Genomic DNA, 26,633 nt, shown 5'->3' with positions numbered 1-26,633 from the left:
TCTCCCTCCCACAGCCATTGGCCCAGCCTCTTTCTGGCCCCGCCCACCCGACTAGTCGGGGGGACCCCAGACTGAGTTAGGCTGCGTCCGAGCGCCTGAGTCCACATGGTGCGAAACCCTCCTTTCTTCCGGGTTCTGAGTGATCGAGAAGATTTTAGATCCTAAACCTCAGGAGACACCTTTCTTCTCATCCAACGTCTTTCTGCTCGTGTAATCTTTCCGATACCGTAGCCCCAGTTGGTTACTTTGAAGCTGTCAGTCAGGCAATCTACTGGGCAGCCCAGCTCGGGGTCCTCGCGGCCTCTTCAGCTGCCTCAGCCTTGGTCCGGAGTGGACCTGGCGCCGAATCACTGGCTGGCCCAGGTGTCGGGGTGAGTGTGGGGGGGCGGGGAGTCTGCGGACAGGGAACAGCTCGAAAACTGGGGAGCAGTCTGAGTAGCTGGGGCTCCGGACTCCAGCCGGGGCTGCGGGAGAGGCTCTGATGCTGACCGCGCCTTCCTCTCGGCCTTCCGGGCTTGCTCGCCTGCAGGGCCGGAAGGGAGAGGTGCACCTGCAGCCCGGCCTGCTCGGGTCCCAGGCCCAAGAGGTTCAGACTCGTTGGGGTCCCTCGCCGTGCTTCGGCTCAGGGAGAAGATCTTGCCATCCACGGTGAGCCGGAGTACCAACAGCTTGGACCTCAGCCCCAGGCTTCTGCGTTGGAAGACAAACTCCTGACACACCTGAACAGACGTCCAGTCAGAGGGTGGCGCCCAGATGAGCTCGGGGTAGGGAATACCGTGAGGAGGTTGTCCCAGGGCTTCAGGAGAGGTGACAGGAATCCAAACTGATGGTGTTAAAGTGATGAGCGCTGTGGCTGGTAGGATTTGTTGGATTTGGATCGTGCCCGAAGTTGAAGCATATGTAGCCTATATGATTAAGGAGGTGGAGCCACTAAAATTAGGAGCCCTCATGAGGAGGAATTTTGTGGAGATTGGGATATATCGAGTTTGAAACAGTGTCTTAGGTGTGGACGGTAGAAAAATTAAAAGAAATAAAAAAAAAAAGGCTGGGAAGTAAGCCGAAAAGAAACTTTCAAGGTGAGAATTAAACCAGGTGAAGTTTTCCTGTAATAAGGTAAGAAGTATTTATTTGGGTTTGGGGGAAAGTTATCAATGACACGAAATGCTGCAAGGATCAAAGGAGGAAGTTGAAGTCTGAGGCTAGGTAGCTAGATTCGATGATTAGGGAGTCCTTAGGCTATTTGAGAGAACTGCTTTAACATAGTGAGTAACTGGTAGGAGATACTAACTGCGAGTGTAAACTAATCCGTCATTTGGAGCAGGAAGCAAGTCATTATTGAGGCTGTCAAGTCCTGAGTTTGTTTTATTTTTTTTAAGATTTTATTTATTTATTCATGAGAGACACAGACGCAGAGACACAGGCAGAGAGAGGGAAGCAGGCTCCATGAGGGAGCCCGACGTGGGACTTGATCCCGATCCCGGGTCTCCAGGATCACACCCTGGGGCTGAAGGCTAAGCGGCTGGGCCACCCGGGCTGTCCCCTGAGTTTGTTTTAAAGAATACAACGAACATTATGTTTGGGGGCAGAAAACAATAACCAAGGTTTGTAAGATTAAAGATTCAAGAAAGAGGAGATAAGATCCAAGAAGAGAGAGAAGAGAGTGGGGTCAAAATTAAAAATGGAAGAATTCGTTTTGGAGGAAGGAGGACACTCTCAATTGAGACTATAGGAAAAGCTGGGAAAAGAGATGAATGAGGAAGTACCTGAAATTTACATACCTTTGGTAGGAAAACTCTCTTTGCAGGAAGGCTGATTTTTTCTTACTGAATCTTAGGATTTTTAGAATATTTCTAAACATTCGCCATTATACACAGAGTTCCCCAGGCTAGATATTTTTAAGTAGCTCAATAATACCTCAATGCATGAGTAGCAGATGGCTTTTATAGAGAAGTGGAATTCTCCCTCTACAAATGATCTCTCCTATTGCACAGAGAGAATAGAGGCGATCATCTTCCTACCACCAAATGTACAAAACTTCTTCCCTTTTGTTTAAAGAGGAAAAGTGTCCCTTATGAGGGAAGGTAGATCCTTTCATCTACCCAATACCATCCTCTCCTACCCTATCAGGAGCCTCTTTTATTCAGTTTTTTCCACCTACATCATCCACCTTTCCCCTTCTACTCACACCTTTCCTTCAGCAATTAGAAATATTCTTTCTTAACTGTGAAATACTTCCATTTATTTTCAAGTCTTTTCAGCCTCTTGACAGCTAGAGTTCTTGAATGTATCATCTTCTCTCCTTATCTCTGATTTCCCCACTTCTTGCTATTTATTTCTCAGCCCATTTCAGCCTGTCTTGTTCCTGCCTTTCACTGAACTATCACTAAACTACATTTACTAAGATCACCAATGTCCCCTATATGTTAATTTATAAATTCTCAATAGGGACAGAAATTGCTTTTTGTGAGGCAAAAAATAAAAAATCATTGCATATATAAAACATAGTATTTTTACAGTATATTAGATACATAAATATATAATATTAAAATTCTACGGAATTGAAGGGGAGTCTGAAAAAGCCCTTCAGCAGGTAATTAAAAAAAAAAAAAACACCACATGTTCAGTTCTTATAGCTTGACCTCTTTGTGCCCTTTAAAATGTGTAGTATTCTGTTCCTCTGGAAACAAGACTAACACCTCTAGTTACTAAAAACTGTTAGCCCCCTCTTTTTTACTGCTCTTTAGCCACATCTTCTCAGCCTTTTTTTAGGCCCACTTCCTTGTCCCACTTGCTACTCAGATGTTGGAATTCTTTCCATAGGCTCTCTTCTTACTATGCACATATAATCTCTTTATAGTTTTTTTTTTTTCTTCTTGTAGCTATAATTCCCATTAACAAAAAGTCACGTGTACTCACAGGCATGTCTCCAACTCAGCTTCTCTCTGAAGCACTAGACCTACATTTATGATAGTTTTTCGAATATATCCATTTGGGTCAAATATATCCAGAATTGGGTCAATATACAGGATGAGAGCTAAGTGTCTCATTTTCCCTCTCCTCTCCAGCGTCCAAATCCACCTAATCTTTGCTTAAGCCTGAATATTTATCTTTTCATTTTACTTCATCACTGCTGTCAACACTGTAGTCTAGGCCACCACCATAATTCATCTCTGAACTGGTGCCCTATTAAATTTCTACAGTACAATTTTTTTTTAACTGTCAATTGGATTTCATGAATTCCCTGCTTACTACCATAAAAAACTGGTCTGACAATTAAATGAACCAGTATTTGTATTTGCTTATCTCCTTCCCAATCTCATCTTGCCACCTACCTTCACCTCCTAAAGTTGCTAAATTTGTACTGGATTTCTTTACTTGTGTTCTGTCACCTCAAAGATTTGTGGAATTCTGAAGGACACTGTATTTCCCCTGTCATAGAAATTGCATCTTACTGTATTGTTTGCCTTCGTTGCTGAACTCTAAACACTCTCAGTTCAGGTACTCTTACTTTGTTCACTCTTTTATCACCATTGCTTACTATATATAAAACATATTCAGAACTACTTGTTGAATGAGTAAATGGTCAAAATATTGCCTGGGAATCAGAGGTGCTAGATTCTTTAATCTCATTCTCTTACCTTGCATATAGGCTCTTCTGTGCCTCCATTCTGTTATATGTAGAAGGAATGCATTTTCTTTTTTAGACACTATTTGAAGGATATTTTGACTACGTATCTTCCTCAACTTATGATGAGGTTATGTCCTGAAAATACTGTAAGTCAAAGATGCATTTAATATACCTAAACCTACTGAGCATCATAGCTTAGCCTAGCCTGCCTTAAATGTGCTCAGAACACTTACTGTTAGCCCACAGTTGGGTAAAACTATCTAACACCAAGTGTATTTTGGAGTAAGTGTTGAGTCTCTTGTAATTTATTGAATACTGAAGTGAAGAACAGGATGGTTGTAAGTGTATTTGTCGTTTACCCTGGTGATCAAGTGGCTGACTGGGAGTTACAGCCTGCTGCCTCTACCCAGCATCCAAAGAGAGTATTATATTGCTCTCCTGGAATAAGATCAAAATTCGAATTATGGATTCTAATGGATGCGTATCACTTTTGCACAAACTTAAAGTAGAAAAATCTTAAACCATCATAAGTCAGGGACCGTCTGTATTATAATTGCATTGGCTGTGAATCATCAGGTTGAGTGTCCAACATTTGGTAAAGAAGATTTATGAAATATTTAAGCTGCAGTCAAAGCTCTGATGGAACTTTCTCAAGTGGCTTTAAAATAAGCTGGTCGCATTCTGTTTTCTGATTCAAAAGTCACTAAGAACCAAAAAATGGTTGTGATTGCAGTGTGTAGCTTTCCCAGAAAGTTTATTAAAAAGATGAAAAGAGGGGATCCCTGGGTGGCGCAGCGGTTTGGCGCCTGCCTTTGGCCCAGGGTACGATCCTGGAGACCTGGGATCGAATCCCACATCGGGCTCCCGGTGCATGGAGCCTGCTTCTCCCTCTGCCTGTGTCTCTGCCTCTCTCTCTCTCTCTGACTATCATAAATAAATAAATTTGAAAAAAAAAAAAAAAGATGAAAAGAAGTAATTATAGCTACCAAAAGAATAAGTAACTAAAGAAACAGGCTAATTTATATTGTCACATGTGACATTTATTTCATTGTTATATGCATTAGCCTTTAGTCATAAAGGAATAGAATAAATAATCTCTCTCTTTTTTAAAAGATTTTATTTATTAGAGAAAGAGACATGAGCAAGAGGAGGGGCGGAGGAAGAAGGTGGCTCCCTGCTGAGCAAGGAGCCTGACATGGGTCTCCATCTCAGGACCCCAGGATCATGACCTGAGCTGAAGGCAGACGTTTTTTTTGTTTGTTTGTTTTTTGAAGGCAGATGTTTAACCAACTGAGACACCCAAGCACCTCTAAGCTCTCTTTTCTTATGATAGAAAGGTGAATTGGGTTTTAAAGCCAAGCAATGTTGAGAGCTATAAGTGTTATGCTTTCATCCCAGTACTAAGGATAGCAATAAATCCAGATGGCTGGTTTAACTTACTGTATTCTTCTGAGATTAGAACTGTTACCAATGAAAACAACTTCCCAGGAGTGCAAACTCCCTGGAAAGAATTTTTCACCAGTAAGAGGATGAATAGGAACCTGGCCTCTAAAATAAAGGAACTATGAAGCCACTTGCTTCAAGAACAAACAACTCTTTTAGGGTGTACTGTGGCACAAAGTACCACCAACCCATGTGAACTATACTTTCTATAGAATAAATGGTTTAATAAGATAACTTATGTCAGATGTTTTAAATATAATTCCTGCTGTAAATAATTCATTAGAAGACATTTTGGCATTTAACTAAATAGGAAACATATCCTTCAGCTCTTCTTGCACATTTGCTGCTTAGTCCAATATGATAACCACTAGCTACATGTAGTTATATAAATTTAAATTAGTTAACATTAAAACGTCAGTACATCAGTTGCATTAGCCACATTTCAAGTGTTCAGTGGCCACAGTGGATGTTATATTGGACTGCACGGATATAAGACAGTCATCATTGCAGGAAATCCTACTGGACAGTTCTGCATTATGTGTGTTCATAATAATTAGTCTCCAGGAGTCAGGTAGGAACAGGAGCCCAAGATTCATCCAGGCCTGGGTTGGAACCTTAGCTCTGATACTTATTGTATGATCTGATTTAACATTTCTAAGACCTTTATCATCTTATCTGTAAAACAGGGATAAGTGCAATATCTGTAACATTGAGTTGTAAAGATTCAATGAGATAATGTAGGTAAGTAAGTGCCTAGTATAGTGCCTGGCCTAGAAGACATTTTAGATATTTATTTATCCTTAATGAATAAACACTTTGAATAGAGCTGAAAATTTAGTTTCTCAAAGAGTACCATATTCCACAACTGGCTAACCCAAAGTGCTCAAATCTAAATCTCATTGAGTGGATTACAATATCCTTCTTTCAGTTATACTTTGTATTTCAGATGAAGATTTTATTCCAAGAAAAGCTATCATAATACAAATTTAGTTGCAAATCTTATCCTTGGATATTCCTGTTTCACTTTTTTAAAAAGTGTATCAGCGGAGGTTATAGCTAAAGTCAGTAGGTTCTACAGAGTAAGTCTACATTCCAGTGACACTATTTAACACCTGAATAGAACTATAAAGCTGACCCAAAGCAAACCTATTAAACAGAGCATCCGACTAGATAAAGTAGAAAAATTTAATAGATTTCAGTATTAATCTAGAAAAATTTAGTAGGTAAAAAGCTTCAGAGTTATTGCTACCAGCTCATGTTGATTGCTTGACTAAATAGAGATGGCTTTGAACAAAGAAACATTGTTTTTTTCTAGTGACAGGAACCCTAACTCTTAATGTTCATATTTATTAATACAGTAGCTACTAAAACACATCTTAGTAATTAGTAATTTATTTAAAAACTTCTGAAACTGTGCCAAATGGGAAGGGGAAATAATCACCAGGTAGTCCTTAAATGTCAGCTGCATTCATAAAATAAATGACTTGCTCTCAAAAGAATTAGGTTGGTGTCATTGTCTTCTGTGACAATGGAATTGAATGAATGCATTCTGGAAAGTCTTCCTTTCCTCTTTGTAATTTATCTTCATGCAGAGAAACTATTCGTTTTAAATTTTTTACAGTTGGAGTACACTTATACAATACTATAATTTCGAATTAGTGGACCACGGGACTAAACACCTGATAAGTGATGTTATCTACATATCTACATAAAATGAACACATTAAGGTTATTAGATATTTTTCTACTATCCCCCATTTGCAAGGATAATAAAGTTTTTATTTGACATAAAGTTATACTCAGAAAATTGTATGTCACAATATAAAACCCAATGAATTATCAAAATGAATATAACTTATAACTATCATCTAGATCAAGAAATTAAACTTTATAAGCACCTTAGGAAATATCCCCCATCCCTTCTTAGTCACTGCCTCCCTCTCTCCTCCATAAAAGATGGCATTTGATTTCTTAAATCATAGATTAATTTTGTCTGTTCTAGCACCACATATAAATAGAATCATACTTATGTATCCTTTTGCATCTGGCTTGTTTGTTCAATATTGTATTTGTAAGATTCATCCGTATTTGCTTAATTTAACAATAGGTTATTTGTTTTCATTGCTATATAATGTTTCATTTTAATAATATACTATAGTTTATTTTTCCATAGTACTATTAATAAATATTTGAGTTGTTCCAGGTTTTCACTACAACATTACATTTTTATGTGTGTTTTTGGTGCACATTTTTACACATTTATGTTTAATCCACCTGGAAGTAGATTTGTGTGTCATAGTAAGAATATTTTGTAAGTGAAATATAATTCACATATTATAAAACCCACCATTTTAAAGTGTTTCTTTTTCTAGTTTAAGTCATTTTATTATAAGCAAGTGCTAGACTTTATCAAATGATTTTCCTACACATTTTGAAATGATTATATGTTTTGTCTTTTATGTATACTGTGTGTTACGTTGATTGATTTTCATATGTTGAACCAGTCTTCCATTCTTGGAATAAATCCCATTTGTCAAGGTGTGTAATCTGTATATGTTGCTGGATTTAGTTTGTTGGTATTTTGTCAAGGATTTTTATAACTATTCTTACATGATGCTGGTCTATAGTTTCTTGTATTGCCTTTGTCTGGTTTGGGTATCAGAATAGTACAAGGATACTTTTTGATGTACACTAAATTTAAACTTTTTCCCCCCCTAGAAAATGATCCACAGTCTATTTCTCATAAACTGTTCCGGTGACATATTTCTAGAGAAGCACTGGAAGAGCGTTGTGAGCCAGTCTGTCTGTGATTATTTCTTTGAAGCTCAAGAGAAAGCTGCTGATGTTGAAAATGTACCACCTGTCATTTCAACACCTCATCACTACCTCATCAGTATCTACAGGGATAAGCTCTTCTTTGTGTCTGTCATACAGACTGAAGTGCCACCTCTCTTTGTAATTGAGTTCCTACATCGAGTTGCTGACACTTTTCAGGTTGGTTACTCATCAAATCTTTTGAATTTAAGTTAAAGTTAGTTGGGGGTGAGATAAATGATTATATTCTCTAAGTAATCAGCTTTGGATGTATCCTGTTTCTTCTTTTCAACTAAGAATAAATTCATAAACCCTTTCTTTGTAGGGTGTATAGCAGTATACATGGCTGTTCCATTCACTATTTCAGTAGAACACCGTAATCTCATGGTCATGGAAGCCATATTTTTTATATGTATTACAAATTGTGTCATCAGGAAACAGTAATGCCCTCCACATACAGTTCTCTGAATGGCCCCAAGATTTTTATTGGTTATGTAATCGTCTTAATATTTACATTTTATTATCTTGCTAAATGTACCAAATAATTGAAAACTTATCTATGTTTTAGGGGTACCCAATCAGAGTAAATTAATAGTTCACATCCTAGTTTAATGTTTCAATGTAATGGAAATTCAATTCAATCTGAAGATATTGAGAAATAGCGTAAAGAACTATAGAGGGTTTTTTTCTAATTTACATATTTCAACATCTTAAACAATTAATTATGCTACTGTAAGTTTATCCTTCTAAACAAAGAATGTTTAGCAAGCCTTTCTCCATGCCTTCCATTGTACAATATTATGTACATTTTGTTAAGGACTACTTTGGTGAATGTTCGGAAGCTGCAATTAAGGATAATGTGGTCATTGTATATGAGCTCTTGGAAGAAATGTTAGACAATGGATTTCCACTGGCTACTGAATCTAATATTTTAAAAGAACTGATTAAACCACCAACAATTCTACGTTCTGTCGTCAACTCTATTACAGGTAAGGTGAAAATGTGCTGCCTTAGGAACTAAGCAATTAACACTTTATAAACAACTCCTTGTTGCCTGATCTGGCAAATAATTAAGGTAGTTCAGTTTGGCCAGAGTTAAAGTTAGTAGTATTGTTGAAATGAATGTGTATTTCTTTTCATGAGGAGACTAGGTCTTAAATGATAAAGAAAACTTGATAATTACTCTTTTATTATAGGCTTTTCTATAAGACCACAATAACATTGTTACTATTACTTAACACTAAATAATAAGACTGATTAAATTTTCCCAGTTAATCCTAGAGAAGCCAATATAGTGAGGCTATAAAAGGAAAGCCTATATGTGAAGCTACTTAGAACACTTAATCTATTTATAGACTGGCATTTTAATATTTAAATTAGCATTATTGTATATGATGTGATGAAGATGTTAACTAACAATATAGTGGGTTATAATTGTAGTATATAAGTGTATCAAATCATCATGTTGTATAGCTTAAACTTAACACGATGTTAAATGTCAATTATATCTCAATAAAACTGGGAGAAAAATTAAAATTATAAATAGCATTATAAAACTAGCATTATGTCGTTACCCCCAAATTACTAGGATATAGAAAATTTAAGACTCTCCACCACAGAGTACATATTATTTCCTCCAAGTCTTTGTTTTATACATGCAGAAGATTTATTAAAACAAAAAGATGGGAAATTAGTCTGTCAGTGAGATCTCATGCATTGTGACCTTGTACTTTGTTTTAAGCTTCTTTTTTTTTCTAAAGATGTTTATTTATTTACTCATGAATGACACAGAGAGGCAGAGGGAGAAGCAGGGAGCCTGATGCAGGGCTCCATCCCAGGACCCTGGGATCATGACCTGAACCAAAGGCAGATGCTCAACCACTGAGCCACCCAGGTGCTCCATGTTATAAGTTTGTAATTTTTATTTCTTGAATATAGCTAGAAATTAGGTACATCCAGATGACAGTATTTTTTGAGAGTATTGAAGTCTTCTAGAGAAAGATTTCTGTGAAATGTTACATAACACACCAGCTCTGCTGTCTACCATTGTAAACCCCGCTCTAAGTGTACTGACCTAAAAAAATGGGACAAGAGAGACCTATAAGAGGCCTTTATTCATCTTCTGTACAAAGCTGAGCATTAGGAGAAATTCAAGGAAAGATAAGACAGAATGTATGCACCTAAAACTTAGACTCTGGATGGGAGATTAGAAAAAAATTAAAGTATGTAAATAATAATATAACATTGTAAAAGGCAAGTCCATACTTTATAAACAATACAGTGACATTGGAAAGTACACATGATATAATACTAAATGGAAAAAATACCAACATAAAACTATAAAAGTTTCTGTTAATTACACAAACATTCCTACAGACAAAAAAGTTCTAAAATATTTTCAATGACCGTCTCCAACTAAGGAACAACATACTATCTTTATTTTTGCTTAATACTTTCTAATTTCTAAAATAAACATGTATTTTATAGTTACTAAAATAGAGAATGAAAATACATAGGTTATTAAGGCAGTGCATTCAAGAGAATGGTTCAGTAGATGAAATAATCCCTCCTGAACTGTGGTGCTTGGCCCCAATGCAGGGCCCTAAAGAATCAGCAGAATTTAGGGAAAGAGGGAGGAATAAGAGCATTCTGTAGATGGAACTATATGAGAAAAAAAACACACAACACGAAAAACCTAGAATTATATTAATTATTTAACAGGAGCAGAGCTGTTTTTTTACTGAGTAATGAGACACAAACACCAATCATAATTAGACTGTAAAATCTAATTATATATATACAGTATATTGTATATACAGTATGATTGCAACTATATTTTAAGGTGCAGTCAAAAATAACAAACTTACCAAAATAGAAAAAAATAAATGCAGCCTATTTATGAGGGAAATGTTTAAAGAATTATACCAAACTGTTAATGGTAGTTGTATTTTGGTAACAGAAAGATAGATCCTTTTTAGCCACTACTCTGAGCTTTCCATGTGTTGTTGTTACTAAGCATATACTACTTTTGAATTGGAAATGTAAATTAACCAAAATGTTAAATATGTCACAGCTCAAGGGTGTGTTTTGGACAATCAGACTTACTTTCAGACATATGTCAATTTACCAGTAAATTAGCCCTATATTAAACCTTAGCCATATTACAGCCATATGGTTGTGCTGACCTTAAAATGGGAAAAGGCCAGAGTGTGTTCTTCATCCTGTTACTCTGCTGAGGCCTGCTTGGCAGCATCTCATGTAGAATTTAAGCTGAATACCAAAGGGCCTACTTATCACTTATTCTCAGTGGAGACATTTTATCGGCAGAAGGTTCTACAACAACTAGCCTCTTTTCTTCATCACTGGCAGCAGGACGAGATTCTGTTGTTGAGCCACTAGAATTAGGTTAGGTTACTGTTAACACACAGGAAGCAAAAGATAGGTAAATGAATTTAACCTGGTTTGGCACATAGAGGACCACATGGCCTATTTCTGTCCCCTAGAAATTTGATCATGTCGGTATAGCAATTCTAGCAATTCTGGAAACCATCCACAACTTCGATGAAGAAAACGTAAACATTAAAGAAGCAACTAAAGCATTCTTTTTTTTTTTCCTGTTAATAGTTTTTCTTTCTTTTTTTGTTTTTAAAGTAAACTATACACCAGTGTGGGGCTTGAACTCACGACCCCAAGGTCAAGAGTCGCACATTCTACCAACTGAGCCAGCCTATCACCCTTGTTAATAGCTTTCCTGATGACTATTTTATGCATTACCTTTGCTTTCTCCTTTTCTGGTTTCTAGGCAGTAGTAATGTTGGGGACACACTCCCCACTGGGCAGCTGTCCAACATCCCATGGCGGCGGGCAGGGGTAAAGTACACAAATAATGAAGCCTATTTTGATGTCGTTGAAGAAATAGATGCAATTATAGATAAATCAGGTAATTGTGTGCATGTGATCTTATTTGGGAAAAACAGTTGAGCTGACAAAATTGAAATCTCTTGGTAGTATGGTTTCAGCAGAAAGGCATTCACTTCCTGATAGCTTAAAATCTGTTTATTTTGCCCAGAGGCTACATATAATTTTCATAACCACTAGCTGAGATCTGCCAAACCTTTGTAAATCAGATCTCATGCTGCCTTACTTTAAGCCAGTTATTACCCTGTCTGCCTCTCCCTCTTGCCATTTATTCAACATTTATTGTATTATCTACCATGCACCATACTTTTGCTACCACTTTACATACAGTACTTCTGAAGACCCCAGACAAAACAGCTGTACTCTATTAGAACCATAAATTTTACTAAAAACATCTAGTCCAACCTTCACATTTTATACATAAGGAAACTGAGGCTCAAAAGGGTTTAGTAATCTGCTCAAGGTCACACAGCTAGTTGCTGTGTGAAAATGAGTTATTGTGAATTATAGCCAGTATTTTTTCTTCAATCAGTGCCCTTTTCATTATAAAAATTCTATCATACAGAATAATAGCTACATTATTACAGAATAATGGCTCCTATTCAAAGTTAACAGCTTAGTCCATTTCAATGAGAAATTTGCCTCATTTTTAAATTCCATTAAAAATATTTTAACTTCAAACACTTTTTTTTTCTAAAAGGGAAAGAGTTGATGGGGAGGGACAGAGGCGGAAGGGGAGAGAGAATCTTAAGCAGGCTCCATGCCCAACAGGAAGCCCAAGGTGGGGCTGCATCTCAGGACTTTAAGATCATGACCTGAGCAGAAATTAGGAGCTGGCTGCTTAACAGACCGAGCCACCTAGGCACCCCAAAAACATTTTAATTTCATATCCAGCAGTCTTACAAGGTTGACTATGTCAAGACAGAGGCAGGTTTGATATTCCGTAGAATTACCCCAGTCCTACCAGTTAGGTGTGGGCGTTTAGTGAAGAAACTGTCATAACTGGTGCAATGGATCCTCTGTCCCACTAACTTGTTAGTAGATGTGCAAGTTTCATTATGTCTGACACCGAGGTGATGTCTCCATTATTTCAGAGACAGTGATCGCTCTAGTCTTTACTAGACTCCAATTCCAGTGATGTTATCACTTCCTTTCTTCAGGATCTACAGTGTTTGCAGAAATTCAGGGGGTCATTGATGCTTGCATTAAGCTATCTGGAATGCCTGACCTTTCTCTTTCTTTCATGGTAAGTTTTGTTCTCCTGTCCTGTAGATCTTTGTATGCCTAATATATATGAAGTACTGAAAGAAATGATAAATACTGAGAGATGTTTGTATCTTAGATTGTAAGTATTATCTCAGAAATATTCTAAGATTTATTTACTTATTTAGAGAGAGCATGAGCAGGGGGAGGGGCAGAGAGAGAGAAAGAGAGAATCTTAAGCAGACTCCATGCTGAGCGGGGAGCCTGACATGGAGTTTGTTCTCCCAACCCTGAGATCATGACTTAAGCTAAAATCAAGAGCCTGCTGTTTAACTAAACCACCCAGGTACCCCTATCTCAGAAATATTCTTAGCACAGCTTCCCAAGACAGTGGCTTACATAATGAGCATGGCCTTTATGGAAAGGCTGAGGAGAAGTCTTCTCCTGGCTATGTTAGAAGTGGCTTAAATGGCTGGATGGCTTCTGCAAATCTGTAGTCTCACTGAATTATTATTTGCTTTACTGATAAGAAAGGGCATTGATCTTTTGCATCATTTTAGACTTGGCATGATACACTACTAAGAAAAGAGAACAAAGTTCTGTTGCTATCTCGTTTTGACCTTGAGTTCTTCCAACTTCATTTTTGTCATCTGTGAAATGGAAATGATAGTACGGCTCACATTTTCTACTTAATAGTAATTGAAATTCAACTAAAATAACATATGAAATATTTGCGGCCACCTGGGTGGCTCAGATGGTTAAGTAGCCGGCTCTTGATTTCAGCTCAGGGTTGTGAGGTCTGGCTCCACACTCAGTGGAGAATCTGCTTGAAGATTGTCTCTCCCTCTCCCTCTGCCCCCTCCCCTGCTTTACAAAATATATTTGAAATCTCAAAGCCTTGTGAAACTGTTAACTGTGTGTTATTGTGGTCATAGTAACAAACTCGTAATGTAACTTTTATCCTTAGGGAGTACATTAATTTCTCATAGTATCCTAGCAGACTTGCCCTATTCCGCACACTCTGTGAATACTGCCGTCTTGTTTTCCTGGCAGAACCCACGGCTTCTCGACGATGTCAGCTTCCACCCCTGCATCCGGTTCAAGCGCTGGGAATCTGAAAGAGTTTTGTCATTTATTCCTCCAGATGGAAATTTCCGACTCATATCGTATCGTGTCAGCTCACAAAAGTACGTTGATGCATCAACTAGAAATCTGCTATCATGTATCAGAGTGATGGGTAGTCCCCTTACCTTTTTCATTCTGACAGGTGGATACTTGAATTCATCACTGCTCTCTTTGGCCATGGCTCATTAGGAAACTCAGGAAGAACTGGTGAAATATGTATCTAAAATAATCAGTGTTCCTTGAATGTGAGAATATAAAGTACTAGTAAAACATATACCGGAGAACAAACACTTTGGACTGTGCACAACCTACACAAAACCTTGAACCCATGCCATAATTTTACTGTGGTCTGTAGACTTCATATCTGACAGAGGGAGACAGATACATCTCTAATTCTCTAGGCAATCGCCCAATTAACTGACTTCCGGTCACTCTTTCGGGTACTAAGATTTAAATGAATGAATTGGCATTGTGGGTTGTAAATGGTTTGTCCCTTGAAAATATCAGAAGGCATTTGGGTAGCATCAGTAATACTCAAAAGCAGAGGAGTTATTTCTTGGCTCTTACCACATAGGGACAATTTCATTTAGTTTAATTTTAAATTCTCTTTTCTATGGGACCTTAATTAATTTCTTCAAACTAGGGCTATTTGTGCCACTTGTTTATCCTATCTTGAATCCTGTCTTGATTTGATACTTCTTGCTCAGAAATTGTGTAATTCCTAGTGTGGTGGTGCTCAGACTCTCTGGTGAGTACTAGTGAATGCTGACCCTCCAGGTCTGGGGATATATGGCCCTCGGTAGAGTCAAAGGAGTGGAATACTCTGGACTGAGGTTCTCAGGCTACCTCAGGAGCTGTCTCACACAATTAATTATGTTTGTGGTTGTATCTGTCTTTTTCTTTTCAGTCTAGTGGCAATACCGGTGTATGTGAAACATAGCATCAGCTTTAAGGAGAACAGTTCTTGCGGTAGATTTGATATTACAATTGGACCAAAGCAGAATATGGGGAAAACTATTGAAGGAATCACAGTAACAGTTCATATGCCCAAAGTTGTGCTGAATATGAACCTGACACCAACACAAGGCAGCTATACATTTGATCCAGTTACCAAGGTACAGCTAGCTCTAATCAAGAGTGAGCAAATGTTTCTGCAGTCTTTATTTTCTGATGGCAGGGAGGGCAGAAGGAAGGGTTAATGTCTTGGTTAAAACTAAAGTTCCTCACAAAACCTGAGAACAACCTGTACTCGGCCACTGGCTATGGAGGGAATCCCGCATCTGCTGCTGAGGAGATGAACAGAAACGTGAGACTCATTCTGTTCTCCTTCAGAGTGTGCCTTTCCTCATCCACTGATAATCTAGAGACATACTCACTAAGGAAGAAGACGTAGAAAGCTTTTTTAAAAAGAGAAAAGCATGATCTGGATATAAGAAGTTAGTATTGTAGTCTATTAATTGTTCGATTTTCTGTAGAAATTGATCATTAAGACCTTTCTTTTTCATTTACAAGCAATTCATACTCTTCCACAGGGAATGCTGGCTAGGATAGCTGCTTCCTCACCATACATAACCATACGTAAACGTGCCTCTAGCAAAGGGTTTGCAGAGAAACTGTAAAAAGATGGTTTTCTCTCAGATTCCTGCTTGGGTAAAAAGTGTGGTTCTTTTCAGCAGCAGAGTCATTGAGCTGCCTGCTAAGTGAAAAGGCATTTTTTAAAGTAAAAACCAGTCCTCAGAATTTGAAGAACTTCCCCAGAGGTTGACCACTGAGCCTCAGTTTCTTTGTAAAAAGAAGACAAAACCAAAAAAAAAAAAGAAGACAAAACCTACATCATAGGCCTTTTTGAGATGTATGAATAGTGCTAAGCACAGTGCTGTATCCAAAAGTGGATGCTCTACAAACGTTGGTTCTCTGCCCTCACCATTCAGAGTCACAGACCTGATTAGTGGTAAGACTCTGTGAAGATCCCAGGTCCCTTGTTTCCAAGATACTGTGCGTCATTCTGTACAGAAGTTTATAGTGTCTTTGAACATTTGTCTTTAGTAAATGGTTCAGATTGTATTTCTTATGCCTTTTTAAGGTACTAACATGGGATGTGGGAAAAATTACTCCACAAAAGCTCCCGAGTCTTAAAGGACTGGTAAATTTACAGTCTGGAGCACCCAAGCCAGAAGAGAATCCAAGTCTCAACATACAGTTCAAGATCCAGCAGCTTGCTATTTCTGGTAAGGATAAGTTTTGACTTATGTTTGCGGTTTAACTGAGTTTTGCTGGGGTCAACTATTTGGAGCTTAGAAGGGTACAAGCATTTCCTCTCTAGAAAGAACAATAGCTCCAGTTTGCCTGTCACACCGTGCTGTGGGGCCATAGTCCGAGGTACAGTGATTTACAGAGCACTTTATTTCACACAGCTTTCTTCCTCTGCACCCTCTTCATCCAAGCACAAAGGGAAGAGTCATTCATACAGAAAGATTTATCCTTAAAAGACATTCTTTGCCCACTTGGGAATCTGAACTAAAACCATCCCCCCCACAGTGCTATAATTTGTGAATAGTAGAAGGGACACTTGGTTAATGTCAGATTTACTCAGTAGTGTTCATTGCTAGACAAATAATTGTTGGTTGGTATGGCCAGGAAAATAATTTGTTCCTTTCCTTACCTTTTTTTTTTTTTTTTTTTTTTTTTGGACACAGGCTTAAAAGTAAACCGCTTGGACATGTATGGGGAGAAATATAAGCCATTTAAAGGAGTCAAATATGTCACGAAAGCTGGAAAGTTCCAAGTGAGAACATGAGAAGAGGCCAAAATTCCTCAAGATCCGTTTGTTTTTCTAGTGTCATTATAGTTTATTACTGTTAGGTACCAAGTGGGTGGGAATACATATTAGTCAAAGCATTCCTATCATGCTACACACCGCTAATGAAGTTGCTTAGTAATCAATGTAGGGTTCTGAAGGAGCTTTCAGCTAAGGAAACTTTGAATGACTTAGCTTATTTTATATCTTTTCAGTTAGAAAGATTCTGGAGGTGACTGCTTCCATAGGGGGGCATCAGCTGGAGGCTGCACATCGTGACAATAAAGGCAAAAGGCTACAGTGATAACCTCTCCCCGAAAACAAGTGAACTGGTCTCAGCAGGAGCAGTCTTAATCTGTAATGTGATGTATCAAGTGCAGCCAAACATCACACCTAATTTTAGCCATCCCAAATCAGCATCTATCCCCACAGAGGAAGTTCCCCCCACCCCAAGAAGTTTACAAAAAACTGCCTCTTCAAGTGTTTGCCTTATTCAGCTTTTCACTTGTGCCATTAAGCAAGCACTGTAGCAAAAGCCACTTCCACATGGCCCTGGCAGGGAGCACCACTGCTCCGTGCTTCATTCTCACTGTACTTGGTATTGTATTTTTTATAAATAAGATTTTTATGTAAAGCTCAGATTTTGATTTACAGGGACCTTGCTGCAGTAAGTACCCATCTCAGTTTTGTGCCACTAGTTCAGCTGTTAGATAGCATAGTAAAAATCGTATCAAAGGGGCAAATGCTTTATTAAGGCAATAAAAGGGAACATTACTTCTGCTTTTAGGAAGTTATTGCAAGCACAAACATTTGAGATTTGAAGCAAATTAAAGGGTAGAGGAGAAACTTAAGTGAACTTTGCCACCTTCATGTTTTAGAAAGCTTATCAACACCACTTAAACCATCTTAGCCTAAAGGCCTCAAGCCCTAGTTCAGCAAAAGAAAAAAAAAAAATGTGCCTGCTTCACTATGGTCACTTTTTTTTTAATCTTTTATCTTTTTTATTGTTGTTCTTAAGGTCTTGAATTTACCTGTATCCCTTGCCTTTAAGGGGAGCTCCTATTTCATACCGTGTGCTTCCCAAGGCTACAGTAGTCAGTAGGTTCCTTCCTCAGACTGTTGTCATAATTGTCACTTGAGCGTCTCTGCTGTACTGACACAGTACATGATATTGAGGCAGTAACAAGATCCTCAGTGACACTGATGAAACCATATTGATCGTCTTGGCTGAGAAGTCAGTCTAGAGTTGTATCATTTCACTCAACCTCACTGGCTTTGAAGTCCTTGTCCAGTCACTTGGCCTCATTAGACCTGAAGGAGAGAGGAAGGCTGGAAGATACAAGTGCTTGTTTGTCATGGTTCCCACTGGTTCTTACTTATGCTGTTAGTTTTTTTCTTGTGACTCCCTTCTTTTCCTTCTTCTCGGCTTCTAACTCCTCCCATATCATAAGAATGGCCCTTAAATTCATCCCACTCTGCTGTTAAGGGCTAGTGGTCGAGGCTACCAGAGAGAGCCCAGCAGACAGCAGCGTTCTTACCTCTGCCTCCATAGGGTACCCAGCCTGCCGTTCACCTACTAGGAAATGGCACTTTTTGCAAAATTTGAAATTTCTTGGGTAACCAATATTAGCTTGGCAGCTAAAATCAAGATGTTGCCAAATACTTATTGTCTTTGCCTAACGTTGGTTACACAGCCCAGTTGCTTTTATTTTTAATGTCTTTTAATGTCCTATCTCAAAAGAACAATCAGTACATTTTCTTTCTGCAGAATCCCGAATCTCAACCATGTATAACTGGACTGTCCAATTTTCTTTGTGCTGTCTTCTCTTATATATAAGTAAGCAGATTATATGCCGAGTCCCTTGTCTCTAGCAATTTCTGCTAAAACTTTCAAGTAGATTGTTTCCTTTTACAATTAAATTATTGTATTTATTCATTTGAATCCAGTAAATCCTTTCTCTAATCTGGCTATACTGTCAATAAAAAGATGAAAGCAACAAGTTGATTTTTTAGCTTGACTGCTGATTGAGCATTCTCAGATGGGTACGCCTCAGCATCAGAGCAGCCTAAACATGATCAGATTTTGTTCTGTATCATCACATAAGCTGTAAGGGTTGCAGCAAAGCACTTGGAAGTGCTCCTCTCTTAACCTCAATATGTTAACAGCCATGGATAATTTCTCTGAGCATCACTGTCTTGCCAGAGACTGAGCAGTAAGTGATCAAAGGTACTCTCCCTATCACCACCACCACTACCACCTACTAATAACAAAGATCCACAAATAACTTAGTAGTAGAATATTTTTCAAATGTAGAATTACAGCTAATCCCAGAATTGCCCCATTTTATAAATTCTTTTATAGAGAGACAGAGAGGCAGAGACACAGGCAGAGGGAGAAGCAGGTCCCCCCCAGGGAACCCAATGCAGGACTCCATCCTGGATCCTGGGATTGATCATACCCTGAGCCAAAAGCAGATGCACAACCCCTGAGCCACCCAGGCAGCCCTTATTTTATAATTTCTTAAAGGAGATACCCTAAGAGCAAATGAAGTAGATGCTCATTTCTCTGCAGAAGGAAGTTACCATCATTTATCCAAACAGAATCCATGCGATGGATTCATTCCTAAAGTGGTGTTACAGAACAACCCTTGGAAGATGCTGGTCTTCACTGTTCTTGGAGTCCTCTGGTTTGAGAAAACAACTAAAATATAATGTAGCAGGAAGGCAGTGCCCGTGAACATATGGTGAGTTACAAAAATGAGACCGTGAATACTGTTTTCAGATACTGCCGAGCTAATTCTGTAGCCTTGGACATTTCTCTTTAACTCCAGCAGTCTGGAATTGGCCTCTCTAATCAGCAATGCTTCTAAACCAGCAGTAAATGTAGTCCACAGCACTACCCCTCTTTAACGATCTCCTTTCAGATCCGGAAAATCAGGCAAAAACAGTGATGTGCCCATTCTAACTCCCAAGTACCTACTCCTACTTCCTCAAGCAAGATAAATACGTCCCCCAAAGCTATGTCTGCCTTATAACCCTGGCGGATCTCCAACAGCCCTATTGTTCTATATTGGACTTTGAAATATGAAAAAACAGACCTGTGGTATTCCTGCACATGTAAAGCTTCAGCTTCTCAGGAGTGATGGTCTCCATGACTGGCTAGCATTAAGATAAAGACATACCACTTCAACCAGGGAATGATCCACATCATCTGTTTCCTTCCTATTGTTCACCTTGATCACCTCCTTCTAGCATGTAATCCCCAAAGTTGTCCTTTTGCTCATTAAGTAAATACACGACTGCTCTACAGGAGTAGGATACACTGTTCATCCAGTACAACACCTGGGTTAAATAAAAGTGTTTCATTTCCAGATCCTGAAGATTAGTTTCATTGGCCATTTTTCAAACAAAGGAGAAAGCTGATCTAAACGTGTTTGCCAAAATAATATACCCATCATTTAAAGTATTATTTATACAAATGCACTTTATTGTTTTAAACAGAACAAAAGAAGAGGCAGAAAATATTTGCATATAACAAATCCTAGATTATAAATGTAGTTTTTTAGTGGTGATGTCTCTAATCAGTCTTCAGGGATTTTTTTTTTTTTTTTCCCAATTTGCTTCACTGTGTCTGGAGCACTGATATTAGAGAAAAGCACATCAGCATAAAGTGTAAACCAGTGTCTCAAACCACTGGAAGAACCTGGAGAGCAAACATGATTTTTCTTATTTCCTCTAAGTAATCTTTCATAAAACAAAAGGTGATCTTTGGCATAGATTCATACTTTAAAGGCATCAATATTGCATTTATATCAGGTAAGCAACTATACAAATATGCTGAGGGCCTTGAAAATAATATTCATCAGTTAAAGGAAAATAGAGGAAAGCCTGAGTGTACAGTACCAACTGAGGACAAGGTTTATACATTCGATGTTGGGATTTAACACATTGGAGGTGAGAAGGAAGGACATTCAGGCAATGGTTTCTTACTCCTTTACTCATCCAGTTCTGGCTTTGGGAAGTACAATTTAATGTGCTGTGCAATGCTTAGACAGCAGTGTAAGTGCAAAAAAAAAGAAGAATTCTTCTCTCTCACTTTGCTAATAGGAAACGTATGGTGATAATTAAATATTATACTCATTACTCACGGACATTCGTTACTTGGGAGGGAGGAGAGGATAGAGGGGCTTGGTTAAGGGAGGAAAGAATATACTGAGGACTATTTCCCATTGATTCATCCCCAACGGTGCCAGAATTCCAGTCTGCAAGTGCCAACCTCCCTTAGGTAGGAAGTGCCCTTCAGACAGGATTGCCTTTCTATTAAACATTCCGGGGGTGGCAAGCACCAGTTCTTAGGACTGAATTTCAAAAGGATAAAAAGGATCTTTCAAAATTACAATGAACAAACACATATCTTTAAAATCTTGTCTAGGAAGGGTAATGAGGGAGGAATACAAAAGCCAGGATTGGAGACATGATTTGGTTAAAAACTAAATGCAGCATTCCAGCTCAGAAAGAACAGTAAGAGCTAAGAATGAATGCTAAGGCCTCAGCGCAGACCTCTGCAGGCAGTGACGAAGCATGAAGCGCCTGGGCACAGCCCTGCTGGGAAGATGGGCAGGGCTGCACCCGGCTACTCTGCCCCTCGGTGGCAGAAAGCACCAGGACACACAGTGTGTGGGATGGCTACCTTGGCAGGCCGAGGCGGGCTACAGGACAGGAACCTTCCCTAGCACAGACGTTGCTCAGGGGCAAGGTAAAGACAGAAGCACACGAATGTGATTCTGCGATTTCCTCCTGAGAGCAAAATTTGGTTTTGCACTAGGGGAAATTAGAAGGATGAAACGGGAAGGGCAAGAAGTGAATCCAGGCCCCACATGCTGGGGCTCCCCAGAGGCCATCTTCCCCTGTAGCAGCAAAGCTCACTTCTGAAAAGGACCCAGATAGCACAGGCAGGGTCAGGGGCAACGTGGAAAGCCCAAAACACATTTTGGAGGCACAGCGATTTCCTTCTTAACTAACCTGCTGGTGGTGGTGGGGGGGGGGGGGGGGGGGGGGTGTAGTAAAAAGGAAGCAGAAAAGGAACTGTCCCCTAGGGAATGAGGGCGGAGCAGGGTGTCTGACTAGTGTTCAGTCGTGAATTCTGAGCTTATGTGAAGTCCGTGGGCTAGAAACCCAGTCTTCCTATTGGGACAGAGTGCACATGAGTATAACTGTGTTTGAGAATACAGGCTGTGTATGGAGACACGTTTCGAAGTGTCCATGACAAGAGTATACAAGGTTTCTAAAGTGAAGAGGCCCCACTCCTTTCTGTTATGTCAGGCCAGGATGTAGGTGGCTTTTAACCCCCTAGCAATTCTCAGCATCTTCTGGGACTCAGACCATTTCATTGTGTTTAGTAGGGGTTTCTGTGCCAGCCAGGTGTGACCAGGTGCCTACTGGTACCAGGGAGTCTTTCTAACCCAGCGCAGTGTAAATCCAGCATCTGTTCGAATTTTGATTGAAGCAGCTTCTGCTTCTCGAACAGTCTCCTTCACTGACTGCATGAGGTTCTGGGCGTTGTGAACCAGCATCTCTGTGGCCTGCAAGCAAAGAGAAATGCTCCGTTACTCAGAGTCCCCGATGTGGCCCTACCTCCAGAACTGGCTTAAGCTAGGAATGGACTGCAGTTTGCCCGACCCGCAGCTGGCATCCCCCGTACTTGTCACATCACTGGTGGGTTCGGGGGGGGCGGGGAGGTTTCACCAAAAAGAATCCAAAAACGGCCATCAATGATCATGTACTATACCCACAGCTGGCCTCTAGCACATACTCCCTTCCTGGTCCTCAAACAAGCTGCTGCCTCGCCTCGGGCTCTTACTGTTCCCTCTACCTGGAATGCCTTTCCCTCACGGCTTAGCCCTCACCTCCTTCAGATCTTTGCTCAGATGTCACTTTGGGAGGCATTCCCTGCTCACCTTATTTTAAATACAAACACCTTCCCAAGTGACAGCATTCTTCATCCTCTAATTCTTCATTTTTCTCCACAGAACCCGTCATTACTGATACGCTACATGCAAATTTTACCTAAGTTGTTTGCTTTATCTGCTATTTTACCCAATTTTATCAAATTTTAGTGCCACGAGGGCAGTGATTTTTGTCACTTTTGTTTGCTGCTATGCCCCATGTTAGGACAGGGCCTGGCACAAAAAGAGGTATTTCATAAATATTTTAATAATGAATGAAAAAATTAACCAAATGAGCAAACCAATCATCTTATAAATCCATGAAAGTCTAAATACATAAATTTAGACACACAAGCTTACTGCAAACACACTAATACTCCAACATAGAAACTCAGAGAACTTATTGATCTATTAGGACAGTAATTTTTTTTTAAATCTTTAACTATTTTTGATTAAAAAAAAAAAAAAAAACACCATTTTTGAGCCACAGACGCTTTGAGGACTTTGAGGATTTTGAGGATTTTGAGGAATTCTGTAGAGTCTTCCCTGGAAAATGCTCACGTGTATAAAATTTGTCCACACAGTTTCTGAGGGTTCACTGGCTCTGAGACGCATAACTACGGGCTTAAATTCCTGGTCAGCTGATCTTTTCACTCAGTCCACAAAGAGGCTAAGGCCCAGATAGGTTCAGAGATTCGCAACCAAACTCACACAATCATCAGGATGAGGACTCAAAACGTGTGACTTGCAGTCCTGTGGTTTTGCAGTTCGACCACACTGTTAGTTTCTCTTTTTACTGTAATATTAGGAGGAACATAGGAGATATTCCCCAAATACATTTGTGTTGGTTAATTAAACGATATGGTCTGAAACCATGAGTCTTTATCCTTCTTTCTCTGTTTGTTTCCACTTCCTTTACTTGGTGCAGATGAGATCACATGACAAGGAACAGCCCAAGTGCCCAGACCCTGCCTAGAATACATGGAAGTTAGGGGTGAAGATCCAACCCATGGTGTACGAGGAGGGGGAGGGGGAGAGCTGTTGGACTAAAACAAGGCAGTGGAAGCAGTACCACTGGCACCAGACAGCAGCCTCTGTCTCCTGGCCCAGAGATCAGGGCTGGCCTCCCAAACTACCTGTGAGTTCCCTGAGGAGAGGGACTGTGTCTGTTTCTCTAACTCCCCTCTACAGTGCCCAATCCACAGCCACATGCTCACCCGTGTACAATGAGCCTGTCTGCGCAGCTCAACAAAAGATGTGCTACCTACTGTGAGGTGATACTAGACGTATGGCACACAGCGCGGCCTTCCAGAGGGGAGCTAAGGAGAGGAAGAGGTGCTCACATGAGAGCTTTCCCAATAGTTCTGGGCCACAATTCCAGGAGGCAGTGAAGGACGACAAACTCCAAAAAAGTGGTTGCCATCACTTCAGAGAACCCTCCTGCCACTCTTACTGCAATTTCTGTCAAAGAAAGCAAGAGAAGCACCTCCTCTGAGCTGTCATCTCGGCCTCAGCACACACCTGTCTCATGCCCCTGAAAAGCCAGCACGATTCCTCCTCGAGGTACTGATATCCCGGGGAGCTAGGAAGCAGAAATGCTCTCCAGTCAAAGGAGTGAATAGGCACTGGAGGCCTCAAGAGAGCCAAAGCTACTTCCTGGAGGAAAAGAACTGAGCTTAACCCCAGGCCTCGACTTCCCATCTGTACAGGGACAAAAGCCACACAAGAGCTTTCCTTCAGCTGGATTAAATTGCTATAAAGTGGCACAGAAGCTGCTGGCAAGAAACGAGAAGCAGAGGACACATACCTGCTCAGACTCCTCATCACTGATGTTGGTGCGACCCAGCATGGTGGCCTTCACCGTGGACAGGATCTTGAGTTGGGTGCTTATGGTTGGGATTCGCTCGCATACCTAAAAAGGAAACTTAATTTAGTATGTTTCTAACGTTCTTCTTGCCCGCCAGCTCTTTGAGGGCAAGACTTATCCACCGCTGTATTCCTGAGGCTGGCATGCAGAAGGCATTCGGTAAATCAGCAGCAGGATCCCACTTGCTTTCTCCCTAGGAGCAGTCTAGTCCCTCTCTTCAGAACGATGCACTACCATTAGGAAGGAAATTGTCCTGAATCTGTCTTTCCCAAATATATATGTGTATTTCCCCTTTCTGCTGCCTCTTCAGAGCTCCTCCACCTCCTCCTTGCTCATCCAGTTTTCTCTCTCTCACTTTCTCCCTCCCACACCCCTACTCTGACACACTCACACTCACACATACACACACAAACACACACACATTTCTCTTGAGTACCTGTAAGAGGTTGGTTCTAATCCGCTTATCTGTGCACTGCTTGGCAACCTCCTTGGCCAACCGCGTCACCTCATCTGAGGCCTTGGCAATGTCCTTGGCACACTGAATCAGTGCCCGCTTGGTACCACTGCCCCCTCTTACCAGCCGAGACATCTCAGCCATCAGCAGAGCCATGCGTTTGGCTGCTGCAATGATGTCATTGCCCTAGAGAGAAGCAAAGATATAATGTGAGCTCAGCCCACACTCTGGCCAAGTTAGGGAAGGAGGTAGAAGCACAGAGAAGAGAGGAGGGAGCCTGCTGCTCTAGCAGCCTCTGGAAGGGTGAGGCGAGAATAAGGGGACTGCTCTTAAGTGACATGGACAGTACAGGAGAACAGAGAGAAGGGTGAGCCAGGACACTCCTCCCAGCACTCAGTGAGAGAGGCAGAAAGAAAGAGATGACCCAACTGAGAAAAGGAAGACCCGGATATTAGTCTGGAAGGGCAACATGTGCGCCCCGGCATGGCAATGAACGAGCACCTCAGCATCTCCAAGTTAATCATGTCAATAAAAATGAGGACGGGACCAAGAAGTTGGTTAAACAGGCATTTTCTTTCTGTAGGGGAAAAGCAGTAGAGCTGGCTTGAGGGGAAAAATACGGAGGAGCCTTTCCGGGTGCTGAAATCATCCCCTTCACCCTAACCCTTGTTGCCAATAACAGCCAAGGACGGACTGTTGCCGTTGAGCTAGAATTTAAACCAAGTAACCATTATCAGCCTTGATGAGAAAAGATCTACTTTCTCACCTAGACTGCTCCTGCCCTCCCATCTACTGCCTCTTATTTGTCCTGTCAGCCTAAGGGAACATGTTATTTTAATTTATCACATTTGAAAAGGCTGAAAATCAGTCCTCTCAGCTAAGTGGCTTCAATTAAAGAAACCTTCATCTAAGAGCAAAAAAATAAAACTCATGAGTCAAGCTGTAAATGGAACCCCCCACTCCAACTACTAGTGGTTTATCTTCAATTCGGCATCTGGATTCATTAAAACCCTCGTGGGTCATAATCAAGAAATGTACACGAAATTTACTTTATGCCCTCAAAAGAAGCAGCTTTTTGGCTGCTAACAACCAAAAATAACCACTGCAATGTTCAAAACGACCTAAAAGGTCAGGCCCTACTCATTTTTCCCCTCATGCATTTCAATTTCTAGACCAGGCGTGAAGCATACACAAACCATGCCACTGCAGGGCACTCTGGGAGACACCCCCACAGGCATCAGGAAGTGGCTGATCACTGTGCAGGGAGGCGTGTATCATCGCAGGCAGTAACTGGGGCCAGAGAGAACAGAGGTACGGGAAGAAGTCACGAGAACAGGGGCAGGTTAGACAAGGCCGTCTCTTCCAGTGTAGACCTGGGATCATTGCAGGGTTTCACGAACTTGATTAGAAGACAGTGTAGTGCCAGGGTTAGTTATTACC

At 40.3% G+C, this 26,633-nt stretch overlaps 2 protein-coding genes across 8 annotated transcripts in view; one reads left to right on the top strand and one right to left on the bottom strand.

The window, feature by feature from the left end:
- The first annotated feature begins 68 nt into the window (after window positions 1-68).
- Window positions 69-21,979, top strand: AP3M1 (adaptor related protein complex 3 subunit mu 1). 4 transcript variants are annotated; one of them, XM_077895073.1, is made up of 9 exons: window positions 69-371; window positions 7,789-8,064; window positions 8,702-8,873; window positions 11,687-11,824; window positions 12,963-13,048; window positions 14,059-14,192; window positions 15,038-15,245; window positions 16,214-16,358; window positions 16,827-21,979. In XM_077895073.1, exons 2-9 carry the CDS (start codon window positions 7,792-7,794, stop codon window positions 16,925-16,927), a joined length of 1,257 nt encoding a protein of 418 aa, XP_077751199.1. In that variant the 5' UTR covers window positions 69-371; window positions 7,789-7,791; the 3' UTR covers window positions 16,928-21,979. The 4 variants fall into 4 exon arrangements, with proteins under 4 accessions (XP_077751199.1, XP_077751202.1, XP_077751200.1 ...); XM_077895076.1 differs by lacking the exon at window positions 69-371 and adding an exon at window positions 396-648; XM_077895074.1 differs by lacking the exon at window positions 69-371 and adding an exon at window positions 396-764.
- Window positions 20,394-26,633, bottom strand: part of VCL (vinculin) — a 115,409-nt gene continuing 109,169 nt past the window's right edge. For all 4 annotated transcript variants that reach the window (XM_077895068.1, XM_077895071.1, XM_077895070.1 and 1 more), the window contains 3 exons: window positions 25,176-25,379; window positions 24,680-24,784; window positions 20,394-22,509 (listed from right to left, as the gene is read on the bottom strand). In XM_077895068.1, coding sequence (XP_077751194.1) covers window positions 22,363-22,509; window positions 24,680-24,784; window positions 25,176-25,379 — 456 coding nt within the window. In that variant the 3' untranslated portion in view covers window positions 20,394-22,362. The remainder of the gene's footprint in view (window positions 22,510-24,679; window positions 24,785-25,175; window positions 25,380-26,633) is intronic.

Source organism: Canis aureus, chromosome 4 (genome assembly GCF_053574225.1).
Source record: "Canis aureus isolate CA01 chromosome 4, VMU_Caureus_v.1.0, whole genome shotgun sequence".
NCBI classification, from domain to species: domain Eukaryota; kingdom Metazoa; phylum Chordata; class Mammalia; order Carnivora; family Canidae; genus Canis; species Canis aureus.
Note: the sequence above shows the minus strand (reverse complement) of the source record. Positions and strands in the feature narration are given on the sequence as shown.